The sequence below is a fragment of the Pomacea canaliculata genome, linkage group LG8, assembly GCF_003073045.1.
Source record: "Pomacea canaliculata isolate SZHN2017 linkage group LG8, ASM307304v1, whole genome shotgun sequence".
NCBI lineage: Eukaryota > Metazoa > Mollusca > Gastropoda > Architaenioglossa > Ampullariidae > Pomacea > Pomacea canaliculata.
This window is the reverse complement of record NC_037597.1, coordinates 9854192-9875538: the sequence shown is the minus strand read 5'-3', so window position 1 is coordinate 9875538 and position 21347 is coordinate 9854192. Positions and strand designations below refer to the sequence as shown.

General features: G+C 41.4%; 2 protein-coding genes across 3 annotated transcripts in view; one reads left to right on the top strand and one right to left on the bottom strand.

The window, feature by feature from the left end:
• The first annotated feature begins 565 nt into the window (after positions 1–565).
• On the top strand, positions 566–8061 carry LOC112570944 (ribonuclease Oy-like). Its single transcript, XM_025249693.1, has 10 exons — positions 566–772; positions 1446–1491; positions 2034–2142; positions 3695–3750; positions 4228–4300; positions 5504–5583; positions 6066–6179; positions 6522–6570; positions 7098–7175; positions 7542–8061. The coding sequence occupies exons 2-10, from the start codon at positions 1457–1459 to the stop codon at positions 7779–7781; spliced, it is 834 nt and encodes a 277-aa protein (XP_025105478.1). The 5' UTR covers positions 566–772; positions 1446–1456; the 3' UTR covers positions 7782–8061.
• Positions 8062–9034: 973 nt separating this feature from the next.
• LOC112571007 overlaps positions 9035–21347 on the bottom strand; it is a 28250-nt gene continuing 15937 nt past the window's right edge. For both annotated transcript variants that reach the window (XM_025249784.1, XM_025249785.1), the window contains 5 exons: positions 20171–21044; positions 19352–19594; positions 18780–18946; positions 17267–17467; positions 9035–16927 (listed from right to left, as the gene is read on the bottom strand). In XM_025249784.1, coding sequence (XP_025105569.1) covers positions 16748–16927; positions 17267–17467; positions 18780–18946; positions 19352–19594; positions 20171–21044 — 1665 coding nt within the window. In that variant the 3' untranslated portion in view covers positions 9035–16747. The remainder of the gene's footprint in view (positions 16928–17266; positions 17468–18779; positions 18947–19351; positions 19595–20170; positions 21045–21347) is intronic.

The following is a 21347-nucleotide window of genomic DNA, read 5'->3' as shown; positions in this document are numbered from 1 at the left end:
TATCGTCTTCTTTGTCATCATCTGAAGGAGGAAAGTATTTGTCTTGTTCCTCATCTTCTTTTATAGAATTAAGATCCTGTAATCATAGTACAATAAGAAAACAACTTTTGGGGGGGGGGGGTCCACCACTACGTGAAGCATTTTCTTGACTGAAAGAGACAGAATGTTCCCGTCGGCATAACTCTTAGGGTCATCGCAATTTTCTGACTCCCGGTTTCCTCAGACCTCTACGCATTTTCCTCTAAAATTATATAAGCACACCAACCACTAAACTTTTGTACAGTTAACTGCAACAGATACAGGGAGCGAAGTCGTCGGTGGACGGGGCTGAGCGAGAGCGCACGAAAATAATTTTTGATAAATTGTTGTTATTGAGAGAAAGCAAGTGCAGTCTATTCTACAATCTGTCGTTTTGATCAGTTTAGAGATGAGAGAATACAGAAGATTCTCGGATAGGCATCTACTTGGTCGTCTAAAGGCCACCCCTGCTCAGGTGTGTACAACAATTAGAAGCTGTCACGTACACAACCTGGGGACCTTTCACGAACAATGGCGGTGTTTTCCTGTTGTCGAAGGTTATCAGTTTGTGAACAAGGAAGGCGCTTCAAGTAGGGCACAGCCAGCTGTCTAGAAATTTGTACACGCAAGAAACAACAATAAAAACCTCCACGGAAGTTAAAGTCCGTCTGGCCGTGGTGGTGACTACATCCAGTCACTAGTTGCTCTCCGCATGGGAAGGTTGCCAGGCTCCTACACTCTGACCTCCGTGCAGGTACTGAAGGCAACAGTCTGATAGTGATTGTAATGAATAAGTGGATGACTGGCTGAATTTGTTTTGTTGTTTTGTTTTTGTTTGTTTTGTTTTTTGTTGTTTTGTTTTGTTTTTGTTTTAGTTTTTGTTTTGATTTGTTGTGGGGTTTTTTGGGGTATTTTTTTTTTTTTTGTTGCTTTTTAACCAATCTGGAAGGTCGTCGGTATCTCCCATCAAGTAATAGTAGTGGTACTATTATATACTACCGCCAATTTTGCCACATTCCTTTGGGAATCTTGACTTAGAGAGTAGTGAGAGCAAATAAACTTGATTGGAAATGCTGTTTCATTTATGTTACGACTTTCCGATCTTTACCACCCGGAACTTGTTTGAGAATCGTGGTAGTGAAACGTTTTACAGCCTTCTGTTATGAAGACAAGCAAGGCGGAGATTCTGCATAAGACTGTGTTTGAGAAGGTTTGCGGACATTTAACGTATGAAAAGATCACTAGACTTTCGCAGAGTGAATGTTTCACCACAGTTTGCCATTGCTTTGTTTGTCCACACGTATTGTGTGTGGTTTTATCTCTGCTTCTGTGACATTTTGTCCTGACTAAACACTGAAGGCTTCACTGTCACCAGCGATGGCAGTAAAAGTAACTGCCAATATGTTTATTACTTTCTTCTTTTTCAGTTACGAGACAAATGTTGATCACATGGCTTACTTTGGCTACCGTTGGGTGAGTTTGTTCCTTCTTTCGTTCCTTCTTTTCTCCGCTCGTCGGATGGTTTGGTCAATATACAATCTGCTTCCTCAGCTTTATAACTGTTTATTTGGTTGCGCTTGCCCGAGCAGTGAAGGAGAGTGAGAGACTGACAACAGATAGATGACAACGGAAACAATCTGTATAAATTTTGAAAAACTTTCATGGTTGTGGTATTTACCCCCATCACCTACAAATAAAATTATAATTTAGAGCGCCATGAGGACAGAAGTTGGGATATCGCAGATAAAAAGCAGGAATTCCTCTAAAACAATACAATGATTAGCGAGGCAGGAGGATGACACAAAGATAATGATGAACGTAGAATCGCTAACATTATTTTGGGGAAAGATATTGAGATTTTAAGGGTGTCTTGAGTGATCAGATAGGCATATTCAGCGACCCGCTCTCCCACACAAAGAGAGAGGAGAAAAGGAAAGGTAAGAAAGGTCTATAGAAAGGTAAGAAAGGTAAGAGAGGTCTATAGACGTGCACTGAGGCGCATACCGCTGTTGCAGGCTGCATGGTGTGGTGGTAGGAGGCAGTGCTGTCCCTAGCTACACGTGGGATGTTATGGTGTTCGTGCAGGGCTGGCCTCCGTCACAGTGTGTTTTCCTGGAAGATGAGGTACGTGACAAGCGTGAGGTTGGTGGTTGTGCACATCACTGCAGTTCTTTATCTTTGTGCACTTAATTCATGTTTGCTGTGGTGTCACCCGTTTGCTGCCGCTGTTCTTGTGGGGTTGACTTTCGGCTTTATTGTTATCTTTCGTGGACAGCGCATTGAGCTCGCATTAACATCGGGAAAAGTGCTTTGCAAATTCGACTACTACTACTACTTGAGCGCAAAATTTTAAAACAACAAAAATAATAGGACAACAAAAATAATAGAAATGTCTATATGCCAGCGTGTTCTGAAAGCCGTGTTTGGCAGTTTTATTTGGAGAGTCAGTAGTTGTAGTAGTACCTGAATTTGCAAAGCGCATTTCCCGATGTCCGTTGAGGGACTTAATACAGACAGAAGTGTCTGTCCCATCATGTACTCCTATGTGTCCTGTCTACCCCCTAATGGACCCTCCTTGCTGGATGTAACGGACCTTCCTCATCCCTGTTGTAATCCACGCGAGCTCGGACTAGCATGTAAAGGAGGAGGTGGCTCGCATGGTCTGTTTGTCGCCTACTGAAGACAAACCGAATGACATTATTTTGTCCTCTGAAGTTTGTCCAGCAGGCGGTTTGGGAGATCGACGAGTAAAAAGAGTTGCAGCACTCCAGCGAGGACGACTCAAAAGCAGACAAAGCTTTTTGGTGGCAAAAACTGACAGAAAGTATCGGTTGTGGCTGGTCTTGGGAAGCTCAAGGGTGAAGGACAGACTGCAAGATCCAAGAGATAATGATGCGTTGACGATAATACCAAAATTACGAACACATAATTTATCTGTAATGAATGTCCGGTATGAACTGTAAATTACAAAGCAGTTTTACAGAAACTTTCGCATCTATGTGTTCATCTAATATGTTCATTTTTCGGGACGATAAGTCCTGAAATGACAGCTCCACCTCAATAAATTACCACCTTTATCCCGTCATCAAAAAGCGCTCGCTGTCACCAACAATTGTGCGCATGCGTAGTTACCAAGCAACTGATAGCTTTTTTTTTCTTTTTTTTCTTTTTTTTTTTTTCTTGGCACCCGGAACCATGATGCAGGTATGGGGGTGGGGGGTAAGTCGCTCGGGGCTTTGCAAGTGCACCACTCACCTCCCGGAGAGGTCGGCCCATGTCGATAATTAAGTACACAGATCGCTAACGGGAATGTTGTCCATACTTGTGAACTATCTCAAAAGAAAAAATATTTCCTTACCCCCCAAAAAAAAACTAAGACGAAAAACAAACTTCCCGTTCAAAAATGACAAGAAGGAAGAAGAAGCAAAAGAGACTCTATACAATGTGTGTGTGTACATTAGGCACACAAGAGTGCACACTGACAATTACAAACAATATAAAATTACTTTCTTCATTTAGTGCAGGGGGAAACAAAAACCACCATAATTTGGAGGAAATTGGAAAGGAGGAAATATGAATTATTAGCACTTTCTTTTTTATGATACCTTCACTCTCGGGAAACCGAAGGTACAATTTATAATTTCCTCTTTCTGAGTGTTTTTTCTTTTTCTTGCAGAAAATTAAATGTGCAATTCCTGATAAGGTTTCATCGTGGGTTGCGCATGGTCTGTGGTACGTAGTGTGAAAGTGAAGATTAAGTTTATTAGTTTCTTTTTTTCTTGTGTGTGTGTGGCTACTAGACTTGCTAAGACACGAAACTATCGCTGCCACCACCTTCTCCCTTCATTTCCTCTGCAAGATGCTGTTACTGCTCCTCCTGCTGTTATTAGCATTGCTACTGTCTGCTAAAAACGATTAATCGACAACAAAACAATAATTTGACTCCAGACTTTTGTCATGTGAAAGATTATTTGAAATGCCGAGCAATAGAATATACAAGCTTTGCTGCTCTGTACTCATTGAATGTTAGATAAAGGACTGGAGGCTTTCTAAGTGGAAATTGTAAATTATGAATAAGTGTTAGATTTCTGGGCGCTGCATGAATTTGGTTTTTCTGTTCAAATACAAAATTCATGGGCGAATGCGTTAACAGAGTCATGTCAGTCTTTGTTGTTGCTTGTTTGTTTATCTTTACTTTTGTGACATCAGGCCCACACAAAAAGGATCACAGGAACCTATAAAATGCAATAAAACATGGAAGTTGGATGTAAACGAGCTGAAGGTATGTCAACAATTATACTCTATTTTTTCCTGAACTGCTTCGTTATGTATTTGTATAACAATCTTCACTGCTCTCTTGCTGCACACACACACACAGCACCTGACATCCTAGTGTATACTCTTATTATACTGAAAATGTTTTTTTCACGGAAATGGGAAGTCACAAGCTACTTAGCGCACTCTGTAAATGATCTGCTCTACATCTGCTATTATTTTCTAATAATAAAGTTTTTTTTAGCCAAATTAAGAAACTGAGTTCATTTAACAACATTTTTATGATATGTCCAGGAAAGTAATTTTCTTTGTCTACAGTTGACGCCTTACTAATTACTACCGACGTCAAACAGTTTTTCCTTGTACATAGTTTTACCGACAACAAACAAAGTTTTTTTCCTTGTACACAACAGGAACACAACAAGTTAGGTACACGTGACAGGGGTCACCATGGTGTCGGTTTTCAAGTGTGTTTATCGTACGAGGAAAGTTTTTGAGATATCAAGGTGGGAATGGGGACAGGGAAACTCCTCTCGTGTCTCTTAAAGGAAGTAAGATTCCCTTGGGGAATTAGTGATCGCTAACAACTGTCTTCATGAACTGTTTCGAAACAGATTATTTGCTAAGGGAGGGGGACTCGGTTGGGGGTTTACCTTGCTAGTCTCATCTCTGGGGAACCTTTTCTCAGCCAGGAGCCATCTGAGTATTTATAACATCATTTACGAGCCATACAAAATTATTTATTTAAGAACTAGATTACTATACGTGGTCAAGCTGTAGTTTCTCCGCAGTGTGAACTCTATGGCAACGTATAGGGTGCCAGACTGTCTGGCACTGACTGTCCACAACACGGGTAGACGGGCCGCGGCATTCGTGTCTGTCCCATCATGTGCTTCTGTCTATTCCATAATGGACGCTCCTTGCATGTCCTTTAAACTCTGAGTTGTTATTATTACGATTCACTTAGTATAAATGTATGCTTCTATAGGAAAAAAAAAACGCTCCTGTGTTTATTGAATTACGAGTCCCGCCTGCGGTTGCCGTGGCAACGCCAGACCAAATGATGTCGCGGAATGTTCACGGCCCACGGGTCACACGCTGTCCCCACCCCCTGTTTTAGATTATTCAATACAAACATGTAAGAAATCAGCGTCAGCTTGTGAGAGAGTGTGAGCCATCTTTTGTTGGTTTTTTTCTGTCCCCTCTTCAGACGCTGAGACCCAAACTGGACTACAGGTGGGCCAGCTTGCGGGTGGACTTTGGTGTGGAGAGGGAGAATGAGAACCTGTGGTAAGTCCTGAGCATTTGTCACCACGAATGATGTAGTTGTGGTCTGTAGTCTGTGTTATCAGACTGAGAGGGATTAGAAGTGAGTTAGCAGACAAAACTGTGTTATTAGACTCAGTAAATATTAATGCAAGTTATGCCATTATACTTTAATGCTTGTACACTCAGCTGTATCATAAGGTTGAGAAGGTACAGTAGACTGTTGTGTTACTAGACGTAAAGGTGTCATGGGGATCAGGTGTGTCTGCATAACTATATGTCAGATTACTGAGTGGTCAGAAGATGTAATTTTATACTTCGACTACCGTGTCAGCCGATTTTAAAGTAGCATTCGACCGAAATTTGCCAGGAGATGTTTCATGAGACTGGGAGAAGTTGTTCGACTCTGGACTCGTACATGCTATGAGACGAGTCAGTACATCTAAACATGTCATCAATAGGACCATTAGAGTCAGTGGACTTTACCTTGACCACATCTTTCACAGGAGACACGAATGGATGAAGCACGGCACGTGCGCTACCACCCTGAGTGCTCTCAAGAATCCCTTCCACTACTTCAACGCCACCCTGAGCCTCATGGACAGCTTCAACTTGCTTGAGTGAGAACATTCAACATTTGTTGCCTTGCGGTCTGTACGCAAAAATGTTTATTGTTATTGACCAATTCGTCTTATACACATCGCACATTATCAGGGGACGGGTAAGTCCCACCTCCTGCCAACACCCGTAACAGGGGAACATATTTTAGACCTCGCAAACCACTCACCAATCATCGTCGAGATAAGGATAATCCTCGCAGATTTAACATTTCGTTTGGTTATGTTGAATTTATGTGAGAAGTTTCTTCAAAGTTCCTTGTCTATGTTCCTAGTTAAAGATGATTTTAAAAAAAAATTTTAATGTGCGTAGGTTCAAATCCTCTTATCGTGTATATTTTTCAGAATGTTGACGGAGGAAGGGATAAAACCTGATCAGAAGAAAACCTATGATGTGAGTTGCTGGAACATTATGTTTTATTAAGAGACAGAAAGAAAGAGAGAGGGTAACTCATGATACGGAGTACTCATAATTTTTGTCCTTTACTTTCCATATTTCATCTACTAAAAATGCGTTTAATTCAACAACGCCTTTGAATACAGGTGACGAACGAATTAAAACTACAATCAGTTCAAATGAAAACTGTTGAGGATTTCGCAAACAATGCTTATCGTTTTAAGGTTTTGTACTGATTATTTCATTTAATAGAGACAAAGTTGAAGCTAAGTAAAATTGTTTATGCATGCCACTCTTTCGCGAAATGTCTTCTGCTTCGACAAAGTTTCGTTTTGTGTCACGTGGTCGTTTCCTGTCTGTGAGGGATGGTGAGGACAACGGTTGCTCTGTGTGACCAAGGGACAGTACTAACTGTTTCTTGTCGGCTTTCTGGTTGGACTGAGGATGTCAAGAACCACTGGCACCGCTCTCTGTCTTCGTGTCCAGAAGCGAATAATAGTTAACCCTGTTGTTTTCATTTTCAGTACGAAGACATTCGAGCAGCAGTGCAGAAACACACAGGCGTCACACCTTGCCTTGTGTGCATCAAAGACAAAGAGGTGGTAAGTTGACTATCCTTTCTAATACACCCGGAACACCTGTCTGCTCCTATTTTTCGTTATCTTATTACTATTAGTAGAAGTAACTACGACAACAACAACTTGAAGTTGACCAACTGTGGCGTAAAAATGTGATGATTTATTTTTATTCCCTCGCAATTTCTGAAAGGCATAGGCTTTTAAGATGTATTTTTCTCTCTCTCTCTCTCACATGCACACACACTCTCACACACATGCACGCACGCACGAGCACACACACACACACTCAAGACTTGTCAGATGCACGAGGGTCTGCAAGGTTAACGAGGCTGCTGATGACTTTTTCGTGTTCGCGGTTTTCCTGCATCTCGTCGTCGTTCGTTGTCGCAGGAGAAGACATACTTGCGGGAAGTGGAGATCTGGTTAGACAAAGACTTTCAGCCTGTCAACTGCTTGGACAACGACCTGCCTGCCCCCGGGACACATGCCCCGCACCCTCTGATTTTTCACTCTGAGCTGCACGTGACTTACGGGGCTCTGCAGGCTCTCCACAAGAGTGCATACAACACATCGCACTGTCCCTCCACTGGCATCTTCTACACCCCTGTCCACAGCAAACCTGCCTCCTGACCGACCGACCTTAACAACAGGTATCACGGTCAGCACAACTCTTCTGTCGAGAATTGTTTATGATGCTTATCGAAACCAAAAAAAAAAAAAAAAATCTTATCAGTTTAAGTATGATTAGTGTTAACGAGATTGCAGCATACTACATGAACTTTGATATGTTGCTAAGGTGATCTTGCACATTCTTTGTTTTATTTCGCGAAAATGGCATGAAAACTTGTCAGACGCTGTCACCTGTATTCACATTCTCTTTTATTGCACTTGAATATAAAGCAAAAACTGTTTTTTGTTTATGTTTTTTTCTTTCACTTTTTTCCCCTCCATAAAATAAACAGCACAAACCACCTCACGTTTCCCGTATGGTAATAATTACAAGAACATTTGAAATCACTAGCATATATTCTGTATTATGAAGTCTTGTTGGTGCGTGGCTCTTCACTAAATCGAGATTAGTTTTTAAACTCTGGAACCTCTGCAGTTCTGACAGTGACTACCACTACTACCAGTCATCTTTGTTACCTTACATGGGGAGTTGTTTACGAATTCTTTTCACTGTCCCGGCAACACAACAGTCGAGTATTAGTGTTTCAGGTCAAACTTCGACACTCTGGTTTTTCTCGACTATTGATAACTTAACTGCTCCACGACATACTGTGGAGAGGAGAAATAATCATTGCCAGCACTTGGTTTTACAGTCATGCAATATTTATGACCGAGCCTAGCTCAGCAAACGAGGAGAAATATTGACACCGTTCCATCAACATTGTGCAAAAAAATTGATTCGATCAAAGATAAAATCACAGCCAATCTTTGCCTCGGGCTCTAAACCGAAGGGTAGAAAGCAGAACACAGCATGCCCAAGGTCTAGCGAACCTGTGCAAATTTAACTGAGGAGGAAATATCAATTATGAAGGGGACGTGAAAAGATTTTCTACAGATAAAGACCGTGGGGACTTGGGGGAGAAGCAAAACAAGGAGAAGAAAGGACACAACAAAACGTGAGGAGGCGAAGAGCTGTGTGATTGTGGTGGTCTGGTTGTTTCGTCAGTGTAGAATGAGGATGAATCACTGAAGGGAATCACCGCAACACCGAGGTTGTTAAGCAAGTCGCAGCAGACAATCAAAAAAGAATTTTGCTTCATCCTGGCGGAACTGACTCTCTCCTTGTAGTCTGGCTGCTTGTCTTTCTGTCCTTCCTTCCTTCTCTCTCTCTCACACTTGTGCTATCCTTCTCACATGAAAACAAACAACTGACACACAACATAATTCTTTATTGCTTACCCACACTTATGAAACAAGAACACTTTTCAAACGGCATGAAAATTCTCTTTTATTATTATCGTTATTTAACAGTATGTCCAGACTGTAAGCTCGATGAACAGAAACAAAAGGAAGAGTAAATACTAAAGTGGCGGTACATCTCACATGAACGAACGTTCATGAATATTGCAGTGAGGTATGGTGTACCTGGCTACCCCACTTTTTGTCTGCGTACCTTTGACCTGTAGAATTTTTAGAAAAATGTGTAGCAGGTACCTCTTCTCCCCTCTCCCCATCCTACCAACTTCCCTTCCAACCTCTTTTGTCTCTCATGCTAGCAATTATTTTTGTCACTGACCCTGATGCTCCCCAGTTTCATTAGGTCAGCAACTGTTCCTGACCTTTATCAAACAGAATATTATGTCTATATGATAATTAACTTCAAAAGAAGCTGCTTGCCAAAGCAAAGACTCCACAAGACTGAGGATGACGACATACAGAAATCAGGTTCTCTAAGCGGCCCAAATCTTTTCTCTCTAAATGTGCCAACACATACAAATAATAACAATTCATTTAAATGTTTTATTTTAAAAAAATATGCGTAAATAAGCAGCAAGAGAAGGTGTGGACTCTTGCCATGTCAGGACCAGTCTTTTAAAGCGTTTCTTTGGTTTGATGAGTGTCGCACCAGGGAACTTGAGAGGCAACTGGGATGAAGACCAAATGAAACAAGTCAGCTACTGATGTGTCTCTTCATTTCACTTCACGATTTGAAAGAAATTTGTGGGATGGACAGGGAAGACATTACAAGAAATGCATTGATGAAGTACAAACCTTAAACAAAAAGAAAACAAAAAGCACAATAATCGGACAAATACAGAACGGTATGAAATAATTATACTGAAAATAGTTTTCACTTGCATTTTATTGTAGCTAGCATTTCATTTATAAAGAAATACAAATTTATTCCTGTAGTCTATCTTACGGTAGACCAGTTGTCCTGTCCTGTCACTCTAATATGTATTTAACAAATGTTTCTGAATTATCGTCTGCGGAAAACGCTCTTCGAGTAGCATGTGAGATGTGAGGATAGGATTGTGTGAAGAATCGCTCGTTTTGTGAGAGGTTGATAACATGTCTGACTATTATCAAAACACAAAACAAAAATTTGTTGTTTGTCTGGTCTTTTACATCGTCGTCAACGGTATGTCCATAGTATAAATCGTTGCATTTTGATTTTCAGAAAATATAGGATAATAATTTTGAAGTTCTTGATAATTAACATAAAGCTGGTCTCTTGATATAGGAGTTATGCACCTGACAAATTACACATAATAATACTTGCATTTAGCAAACTATATGTATTAATAAAGCTTGTCGGTTGTCTGCGCGATATAACAATGTGCTGCCTTTGACAGCATCCACTGCTTTGCTAACAACACATAACACACACAGTGTAAAGACTACCTGCACCCTACATACCTCAGGGGAGAGGATGGCAAGTCTTGGACAGCAAAATCACTGACTGCACTACATGTTACAAGTTTCAATCTCTTTGTTAGAATAAAAGGATTGAGAGTGGGAGCATTCAGTAGTCTTTCTAATCCTAAATAGACCTACTGGGTTTATTGCAATACAAAGTAAACATGTAAACTCAGGACATCATAAAAGCTGATCATCATACCTTAGCAGTGATTTTACATCAGACGTAGACATAGGGTTTTCATTATTACATAGAAGCTGATTAAATACATTTTAAATACTTATATTCTCTCGTAAATAAATAAGGTTTTATAAATTAATAACTGCATTGCGAGTTGTTGTAAACAAGACTAAACGTGTGTTTAACAGACAGCTTCTAATATGCTTTACAGTGTGAAAGACTGAACATTTTGGCTGAACGGCTGCTTGACAAATACTTCAAATCAACAACCACATGACAACTTTTATAAAGTATTTCGTAATCTGAGCATTTACAAGTGAACAAATAGCTCCATAGACTTTTTGTATGAACAAGTCCACAGCTCCACATATTTGCATGAACGAATATTGTATTATATGGGCTGAACAACCTGTTTGCTTTTGACAGATATTCAAATTAAACTGAAACTGGAAGTTAGCAATACGGATTCTGTTTAACAAATACTTAACCTGTTAGCTAAAAATATGACTGACAGCTAGCATATACCTGCAGGTCTTCATGTACAAAATACCATCTTGTACAAAATACAACCATGTGAACACCGCCAAAAGCGAGGGTGACTCTGACTGTGGTGACTTGAAGTTACTTTTAGCAAATAAATAACAACAGGCGAGACTATCATGTTATCGTCTGCAAAAATGTAACAAATATTTACAAGCACAGCTTAAAAAATGTTAACATATCGTAAATACTTTACATGTCTGACGACAGGTACCAACATTTACTCAAGTTCAAGCCAAAGTTCACGTGCGATGTAATAAATAAAGTATGGCTGGCGAGCATTAAATGCTTTTTCACATGCTGAGCAGCAATAAAACTCAATCCGTACTTGGCTAAAGAAATTTTCTGCATTTATTTGTATTTAATAGATGTAAGCATGTAGGATGGCTTGTTATGATAAGGCATGAAATTTGTCCATAAAGGTAGTTTTAACGAGTCTTTATATTTCATTTCTGCAATTGTTTGTATTTGTTGGGTGTACGAGGGGCGCGCGTGCAGATATCCATGGTGACATTGAAAAGGTTTATGGTTGTGGGAGAGACAAGTGCACTAAACACTACTAGGAGCTTGCTTGATGGGTAAAGAGATCTGTGAAGCTGTTGATATTTTATTAGCAGTTCTTTGACTGCTTGGCATGTATCCATAGTTTGACAACATCTCATGTTCAGATAGTCAATAGTTTGACAATATACTATGTTGAGAGAGATAGTTTGACACAGCAGACGTGCTGGCGAGAATTAAGATGTGAGAACTGTGAACAGCAGTGACCGATCCTGCGATGAAAACTTCTAGAGGAGGCGCCATTGATGGTCTTTCTGTCAAACGATCGCCGAGCTACAAACAGTCGCTGTAACGGTTCACGAGATGCACGAACTCGACCTCGCGAGATTCGAACCAACTGTCCCCAGACCAGTTGCAGTTCGGAACCGTTTCCCTACACAAGCATCAGCCTTTGTAGGAAGCTGATCATCAGCAGTTTTGTTTGTATAACCGAGTCATCTGGTTATAAACTGGCCAGTCTTCTCAGATCCATGCCAGAAATTTTGTCAATTTTTGTTTATTAATTTGTCATAAATAATAACTTTGCTACGACAGAACTGTTTGATGTTACATTTTAGTGTCTGATTTGTTGATAATTTATTACAGGCTTCTAATAGAGTCGGTAAACTCTCCCCGCCTTAGAGTAGTTATAAAAATATTCGCAATTTATTCGCCTCTCATTTGATGTATTGGCTGTGTGTTGGTATCTCGCGACTCACTGTTCCATTGGTCTGTATATTTTTCTGTTTAATAAAGATACGTTGACCACATGCACCGTAACAATGACAACGTTTTACACAGAAAGATGAGATTCTGTAAAATTAAGAAGATAACCAGTGGTAATTATTTGCGAGTGCGTTATCTACATACTAACAGCTTTCTCATTAACTGAATCACTTCTGGAAACAAAGGCTAAAAATAGCTCGGAAATGACTGTCCTTCATTTGACCACAACTAATGCCTCGTCTTAGCGCACTGCGCCCTCCACCTCACCTGGTGTTTCGATCGAAAAGCAATTTACAGCCAGAGGGACGTTTCCTTATCATCACCATGGTGACGGCGATGTTTTCGCTGTGTTTACCCGACGTTAACTTTCGATAAATCCGGGGTCTAATGGCAGCCTCGTTTTCACACTTCATGACGTCATGGGATACCTGAGTTTTACTCGATTAGGAAACTTTCTATTTCCATCGTTGATTTTTTTTTTCTCTATTTACAGATATGAGCTTAATCTTAGGCATATTAGGTATATAAATATATCAATTTCTGCACGCGAAAAGAATGGATTGCAAAGGTTATGACGGAGAGCAGTTTATAAAAATAAAGTTAACAGCATGCGAAGCAGCCTCGACAGCTGAACCTTTACAAAAACCTAAAAAAATGACAAGAGTTCGGCTACATTTTGGTTTAAGTCACCGGTCAACAGCAAAAATAAAATAAATAATAACAATTTGACAAACGGATAGGTTCAAAGCAGCTCGCTTCATATGAGGTTTGACCTGTTAATTATTTATGAATGATGACATCTGACTGATAACAATTGCGTCTTATTGTATGGTACCATGATGAAAATGCCATGGGTAGGACCAAACCCACGTGGAAAAACCAAGCTTTAAAATCGGTTGACATCAGATACTTGACCACACGACGCCTTGTGCAAGAACTGGAGAGATGGAGGAACAAAGCAACAACATTGTAGACAGGCTCACGATGTCAATATTACGGTTAAAAAAAAGAAAGTTTTTTTTTTTTAATCTTAAGTTAACCATATCAAGATAAATTACCTGATCATACTGTATAGATTTAATCTATAATTGTTAGCTCCTTTTTCACAAAAACAAGGTTGGTCAACAGAATATGAACTGAGTGGGTTTCTATTTGTTCTGCACTCGAGACAAATAATTGGAGTCATGGTCATGACAAATGAGCGTGAATAGCTTCAGCTCGAGTTTGCTTTCAGGAGCGATGATCGATGCTGGTTAGCAACACCGGCACTGCTCCTTGTAACTACGATTTACAACCTTTCCAAGCGTATCATCTATCTTTATTTTTTTCAATTTCAATCGGTCAGAACAGATAATAAATCATCTGCATATTTTTCTTGTGTGTAATTGTCAGTAATTCGGGGTTAGCTAGTGCAATATAGTAGACGACAAAAACAAAATTTAACAGATAAACAAGAAAGCACGGACGATATTAGTTCATGAAGAAAGTGAACGCAGGTAAGTCTCTCTCACACACACTCTCGCCGAGCCAACAACTACGGTTACTTCATGGAAAAGTAGTCGGAGAAAAGAATGGGAGCAAGTAGACTGTCTAACCACTCTAACACATATCATCACATACAAAGTAAACCTGGATTACTGGGGTGGAGCACGAGAGTAGCACAGATACCGATCAAAGAGAATGTTTATTATGTAATATATATTTGAAAAACTTTCGATGCAAGATTCCTTGTCTTTAGAAAGAAGCACAAATAGAAGGGATTTGTTGCTTTGAAGTGACTGTGCTACAAGAAGTGTAAAGGTCCCCATTAACCCTTTAAGCGCTGAGTCTGACGGTGGGACTCCATGAAAGCACGCGTGACCCGACAGTTCGATCGTCGGAGGAAGATTTCTAAAGCCCTCTTACTTCAAACAAAAATAGATGCTGGAGACCTCGCCAGCGATGAATTCTTTATCCACTTGCCGGACTGTTATGTACCTTGTCTCCATTATTTACGTTGCAATGGCTTATAAGTCTGGACGCTAAGAGGGTCGTGTCCACGCAATCCTCCAGGAGACAGTCGAGGAGAAAGGCAAAGAAAACAGACTACAAGGGAAGAAAATGTAGCAAAGGTCCGACATCGAAGAGAAGAAATCAAACTGACATTTAAATGCAGCGGACCGGAAAAGACGAGAATCAAAACCATAGACAAAAGCAAATGAAGAGAGGACAAACAGCCAGACTATTTGATTAATTGACCGACTGATTGATTCTTGTATTGCCGAGAGAGCTTAGCTCCAGCAAGGGAACGAGTGTCTGATGAAAGTCGTTAAACGACGTCGTAGAAATCCCAGCTGTAGAAAGGGGATGGAGAGAGAGAGGAGGGGAAAGGAAATATTCCGAAAGAGAAAAGAATGTGTGACTGGTGCAAGCGCACCATCGTTTGCGTCACTGGCTTCTAACGTTTTAGAACAGTTCTGGTGACGCCACGTCACATCGACTGCACGCACACGGGCACGCACGCACTCATCCGCTCAATGTAAGTGACGTCACTGGTGTCGCAGGTCCTGTAACTCGAAAGACTTCAGGCATGTAACTAGATTCTTAGGACAAATGGGCGGAAGTGCGATACAGAGGTATCTATGACAGCGTACACATCACAACAAATAATGTATATTAGTTAACTCATAGCTAAATAGTTAGCTCCACCGTCGTCCTCGTCGTTATCTTCCTCCTCCTCAACAGCAACAACAACAGCAACAACAACAACACGTAAGCAGCAGCAGCTTCAACTGGTAGATATGAGTGTACTAATTTTGTTTGCATTAATTACATACTAGGATGTTTGTAAAAATATTTGGGTTGCTTTGTCCCGCTTGTGTGAATTATAAACCGATCCTTGAAACACTCCCTTTGCGTTTAGAGCGTCTTCAGCTATAAATTAGAAATAACGTGTAAAAGAATAAACAAATGTACACAAGAACAATGCGGGGCGGACAGTCAACATGGTATGGACTGGATTGCCTCAGAAACTTTATATTATTTTCATATATTTAACTTAACATAAACTTAAATGCTTATATTTTACATTGTTCCTTCACCCACTTCCATAAACACTATCTTGATTGCCTTGTAATAAACGAATGAACAAGATGTCTTTACCTTCCAGATAAATCGTCTGTTGACTATAGAAGCATCTGGAGGATGTTTCTTGCCTTCAAGGTTTGTGGCATATTCCTTATTGGGAATGTGGTAGAGTGAATAGCAGATTGTTTCAACCTCACACGTGGTGAGGAAATGTTCTATTTTTCCATAATCTAGACTATATTTCTTCAAAGTGGGACAAAAGAAATGCGGGAAGATGTACTCAAGGTGTAAGAAGGTTTAGGACCCCCTCCAAAACACTAAATGCAAACCATCAAAACAAGGGGTGCATAATACTGACAGCTTCTGGCGTTGGGACTAAGGCACGCTAAGGAAGGCTAAGGGAATTGTTAGACTAGTCTGGGTTCAGGTTGATACCTCACCGGGCCCACCGCACATTTAGCATATAACTCAGCATTTACCTCTGATTGCTGAACTGAAGACCTTCACTTGTTTTACAAGGGGAAGTCGATCTCCCCTCAAGCTTTAAGAAATAAACACAACAAAGCAGAAGCAAACAGAGTTACTAACGCCTGTGATGTAAATGACTGGGTTGGTGAATGTGTCTCTGTCAATACTTGGTGATCCTCACCGGCTCGGATATTTGTTGACAGAAATTCTCCACTGTGTCTAGAAATCTATCCTTAGAAGTAAAATTTCATTGGCAGTTTTCTCTTTAGGCGACAGTCAAGGAACACATCACCACGGATAATGTTAGCGATGTCTTAGCTTCATCCTGAAGAAGTCATCTTTGGGTAGCTTTGCAGCCGTGATGCAGCTTCTCCATATTTGCACTCTGGATAGTTCCTCCGAGGACGACGATCACCTCATTAACCTCGCTCTCATTTGATTCTCTCACTCAATTAGCACCAGCATCAGTGACTGACGGTGTGTTTTGCTTCAGCGTCTGCGAGTCAACGAACGAGGCCGCGCGGCGGAGGAGCACAACTCTGACGCCCTTGGGACCACGTGCACAGGTCCGCGTCTGGAACAAAAGGTATCCTGTACTTCCGTCACAAGCAGCGATGTTCGTGTCATCCTGACACCCAGAATGTCCCGGCAGAATAAATCTCCGGGACTGGTGGACTAGACCCTGCGTGGCTCTTGTGCCTTTCCTTCAGTTGGCATTCAGGTGTCGAGAATGCAGGTTCGCAATGGAGCTCTCCTCCGGCGCCGGGCCCACCCGGTTGATGTGAGTCGGGTAGAAGAAAATGATGCTGCCAACGATCAACACGATGATGGAGACGACACTGAGGCCGATGAGACCGCCGCATGACACGCGCATTAGGCGCACCACCTGTGACATTCAGTATGTAATGTTAAACAAAAGAAAAGCTGATCAATGTTTTTGTTTAATCTACTCTCTTCTGACACATACATGCCCACCCATACATAATGCCGTGCTCTCAAGCGTAAAATATTATCTGTGTATTAATACATTTATCACAATCCCTCAATTTGTGACATTTCGGACTTATATCGCTCCACCTATAGAAATAAAATACTCGGATAAGATTTCGTGTAAGCATCGACAATCTGCATTATGTCCCATCCGGGATAAGACTAACCCAGTAGTAACTGTGCAGCTTTCCAGAAAATATCACAATCAATCTGACACCAGTAGACTTAGACTTACCTTGTAATTGTAGTATCCAACTTCTGAACTGTCGAGAAGAACCCGCCTGTCTGTCCACACCAAGGGTATAGCCTTACTTAAGTAGGAGATGTTCAAGGGTCGCCATCGAGGGCTCGCCACGTCTTGTGGACGTATCCCGACATTCAGCTGGAGCTGCGTTTTCTTTTGCCACAGCCTCCCCGACACTGGCTCCACGTCAACCTGAATACAGAATGAGAGGCTGTTGCTTTTGTCCTCACATCTCATTCAGTTGTACATGTATGTTAGAGTCCTAACATGCTTTGCAGGTTGCAGTGTGTGGGGGCCCAGTAAAGATCGAATTATTTAGTTTGATAGCTTTTGAACGAAACATTCATACTTTTTGTAATACAACAGTCTAGCTTTAAAAAAGGAACATCGTTGTGTACTGAAGAATACAATGTAAATTATGTACTAATATGTTTGTTACATTTTGCCACATTTACTGTGTTGGCATACAAATATATAAAATGGAATAAAAAGACAAGGCTTTATAGCCAGGTTGTCAGACCTTGCCACTCACCAAAATAAACAATGAGACCCTAAATTTTGCATTTTGCTTCGAGTCGGTGCGTGAACCGCATGGCTACACAGCCTCCTACCTGTCTGTTCTGACTTGTTGCCTCCAATATAGGTTTATTTTTATATGGGTTCTAAGGATACCTACATGTTTGATAGAAAATATATTTATCTGCATTTATCCATCCTGATTTTCTGAATGTCGACTTGTATTTATTTTCAAATATATTGCACCTGTCACATTTGGTTACTAAAGAGTTCTGACCATGATCTGCAAATATGCTCATATAATTGATGTCATACCTTCTTAATCCGGATAAATATTGTAGTGTGTTAAAATTCAGATCTGATCGAAGGAAAAAAAAAAGCCTTGTGGTGTTTGAGGAATATTAGTCGCATGGATTGGAATCCATTACAAGAGCTAAACCAACATGTGACGTTGGTAATATAGAAGTTGGCCTGCTTGTCATGGGGCTGGTTTCCTCTACAAACACTATCAGATTGGCTAAAAATGTAAGGTACACACTCTAGTAGCTTTTCTTGATCAATAGGCTAGTCGATAAACCACAAGAGCACAGCCAATCTGTCCTCAGGAGGTGATTTGCATTACATGTAGTCGAGCTACGTCGATTCCTTCGCACACAAAGTTTCAGAACATCGAGAAATTTTTGTTTTTAACTTACAGTCCTGTGAGGCAAAAAAAATATTGGGAAGGAAAGATTTTAATCATGTTTGTGTATGTAGCTGAACACGATTTGGACACATTTTGAAAACGATAACACTAATTCCTAAAAAAGATTAATCAGTAAGGATATATGAACTTAATATTTTTACTTTGCAAATTTGGGTCTTAACGACTTCTGTTGCTGATACGAATTTATCATCCATGGAGACTGCAACCAGCAACAAATAATCTGTACAAATTATTTTTATTGAATTAATTGAAAACACTTTGAGATGATAATGTTTAGCTTACAAATGACTCAATCTCTGGAAGTGAGCAGTTCCGCAAGTCTCCTCCTGCAGACGACAGCTGGGTCACCGTGACCTTAGGAACGCTGATCCACCCGAAGAAGCCGAGAGCTGACGTCAGTGTCTGCAGGCCACAGCTGACTTGGTAGCTAGCATCCCACACGAAGTTGTCTGCAGGACAAAACGACGGGAGCAGCAAAGTCTTTTAACTCCGCAGGACGTTGGCATGATAAAGAGAATGTCATCAGCTGTAACTGACCAAAACTATCTTGTGCGTTACCGAGTAACACCTAGCCCACAGAACGTTACTGAAGTGTATTTGAGAATTTAGCGACAAGGACTTACATATAGCTATATCTCTCTTCTTTTTTTATCATTATCTCTTGATTTTTCTACGGTTTTTGTTTACTATAATCTAGCTCCCTTGGCGGGTCACACGCCTTCTCTTTCACTCACTCATTCGATCAATCGAAAGTCTGGACATACTTTTGGTCCTACAGGGAGTTCTGACCAAAGGCAGTAACCGTCCTCTGAAAGTTAAATATTGTGCGTCTGTTGACTTGAAAACGTGGTTACCTGCCATCAGCCAGTATCGGTGCACGTCTACGCCCCAGAGGGACATGACGTCACGCCAGGTGTAGGTGAGGGTGCGTTGTAGGCTGGGCAGGTAGAGGAAGAGGTATTGGGAGGACGCTGAACATGTCTGGCAGGTGGGCCTGGAGCTACAGGCGTCGGTGAAGTCGGTCTGGCCTTGTACGGACACTCTCTCAGCCGGGTTCCTCAGAAGGGAAGGAGGTGCGTACTGACTCCCGTTGAACTCTAGAGGTAGTGAGGAAAAAATCCTCCAAAACTGTTTACAACGTCAAAGATTGTGTCAGAAAATCGCTCGTTTCACTTGCAACCCACTTTTCTCACTTCTCTCTATATATACGAGCGCATGCGTAAACCTGTGTAGTTATCTTGTGCGCGCGCAAAAGAGAGAGAGAGAAGGAAAGAGGTTGTCTGTGCATGTTAGCACACACAGCCCCGTCATGACAAATCAAGGGTGGAAAATGAAAAATTTGTAAAGCGCATACTCAGACTCCTAAGGAGCATGCTCTTAGCGCTCTAAGAACAAGAACGAGACATGGACAGCATACGAGGGACAGGAAAACAAACAAATAACATATGAACTATAAAAGAATAGACAACAGTACTAAAGAAGAATAAAATTAAATGCATAAAACACAAAGAGGAACCAAATAACAAGAACAAGAGTTGAGAGTAACATGATATTGCAAAAGGAAGACGAGGGAAGGGATCAAAAGCGATCAAAACAATCACACGCACGCACATTCCATTTCTTTTATTTAAAGGTCTCTCTGGTTATTTTCTTTTGATCACATAACAACTCACCTCTGACTTTTAGGTTGTTACTTATACTACGACCTTGAAGGCAGGTGTCGACTGTCCACGACACACCTGTGCTGTAGTCGGACTTGAGCCAGTCCTCTGTCAGCAAACCTTGCACGTGACGAGAGACCTCGCCCTGATCTGTGTCGCTGTACAGGAAGTAGCCCATGGCCAGGTCATTCTGGGTCATAGTCACCACCAGATCTCGGTTCCTTTGAAGGAGCTCAAACGTTTGCGTCACTTTGACCAGGTGTTGCAAGATGAAGTCCGTCAAAGCCTCCAGGTAGGTGAAGAAGACAGGTGTCGACACACTCGTCAGGTTCAAGCACCGCGTGTCTGAAGGACAGAAAAAGCTCGACACGATCTCCTGCACCCTCGGGGCGGCCGTCGACCTATGACCGCACTCCTGAAGCAGGTGAACCAGCCCGCAGTTGTCGTTCACGTCCTTTGAAGCGACACCTTGACACACATCGCTCGCCCACTTCCGGCACTGGTGGTTGAGGTCGTCGGCCTGGTCCACCGACAACAGCTTGGTCCCCAGCGCCGACTCGTTCAGCAGCGCACCGTACAGTCCCCGCAGCTCCGTGACGTTGAAGGGGGCGCTGCTTCTGTTGGTCTCAATCTCCTTGCAGTAGCTGCTGTTGCTCACCTGCAGCCACTTCCCGAAAGAGACGTTGGCAAGAACATGCGGCAGTTTATCACAGCTGTTGTCTAGGCAACCGAGCAGCGTTAGGTTCGTCATGAAGGTGTCGGAGACGTACAAACCATTTGACGTCAGAACGTCTTGCAAAAATGACGTCAGCAGAGAAAGGACGTAGTTGACGTCCCCGCCTTTAGCGAAGACTTGACGTAAGTAGTCCACGTTGAGGACCGTCAGCTGCAACGGACAGAAAGCAGACATGAACAATAATATTATAGATGAAGCAGTACCAGTCCTTCAGCATATTCTTTCTCTCCATCTTTTCTTTCAGTTCCTCCTTTCTGATAACTCTTTAGGAAATCTCTCCTTTCTTGTTGTCGTGTTTACCTTCGTCCACGCGCACTACAAGCATCTAGTAAGCAGATTTCAATAAAACAATAAAGTAAACTAAAAATGAATGTACTCACTCTAAGCCATTCTGTCTTCTGAACATGTTCAGGTAACATTGAAGGCCCTCTATGGAGGGTTCTGATAGTTTAT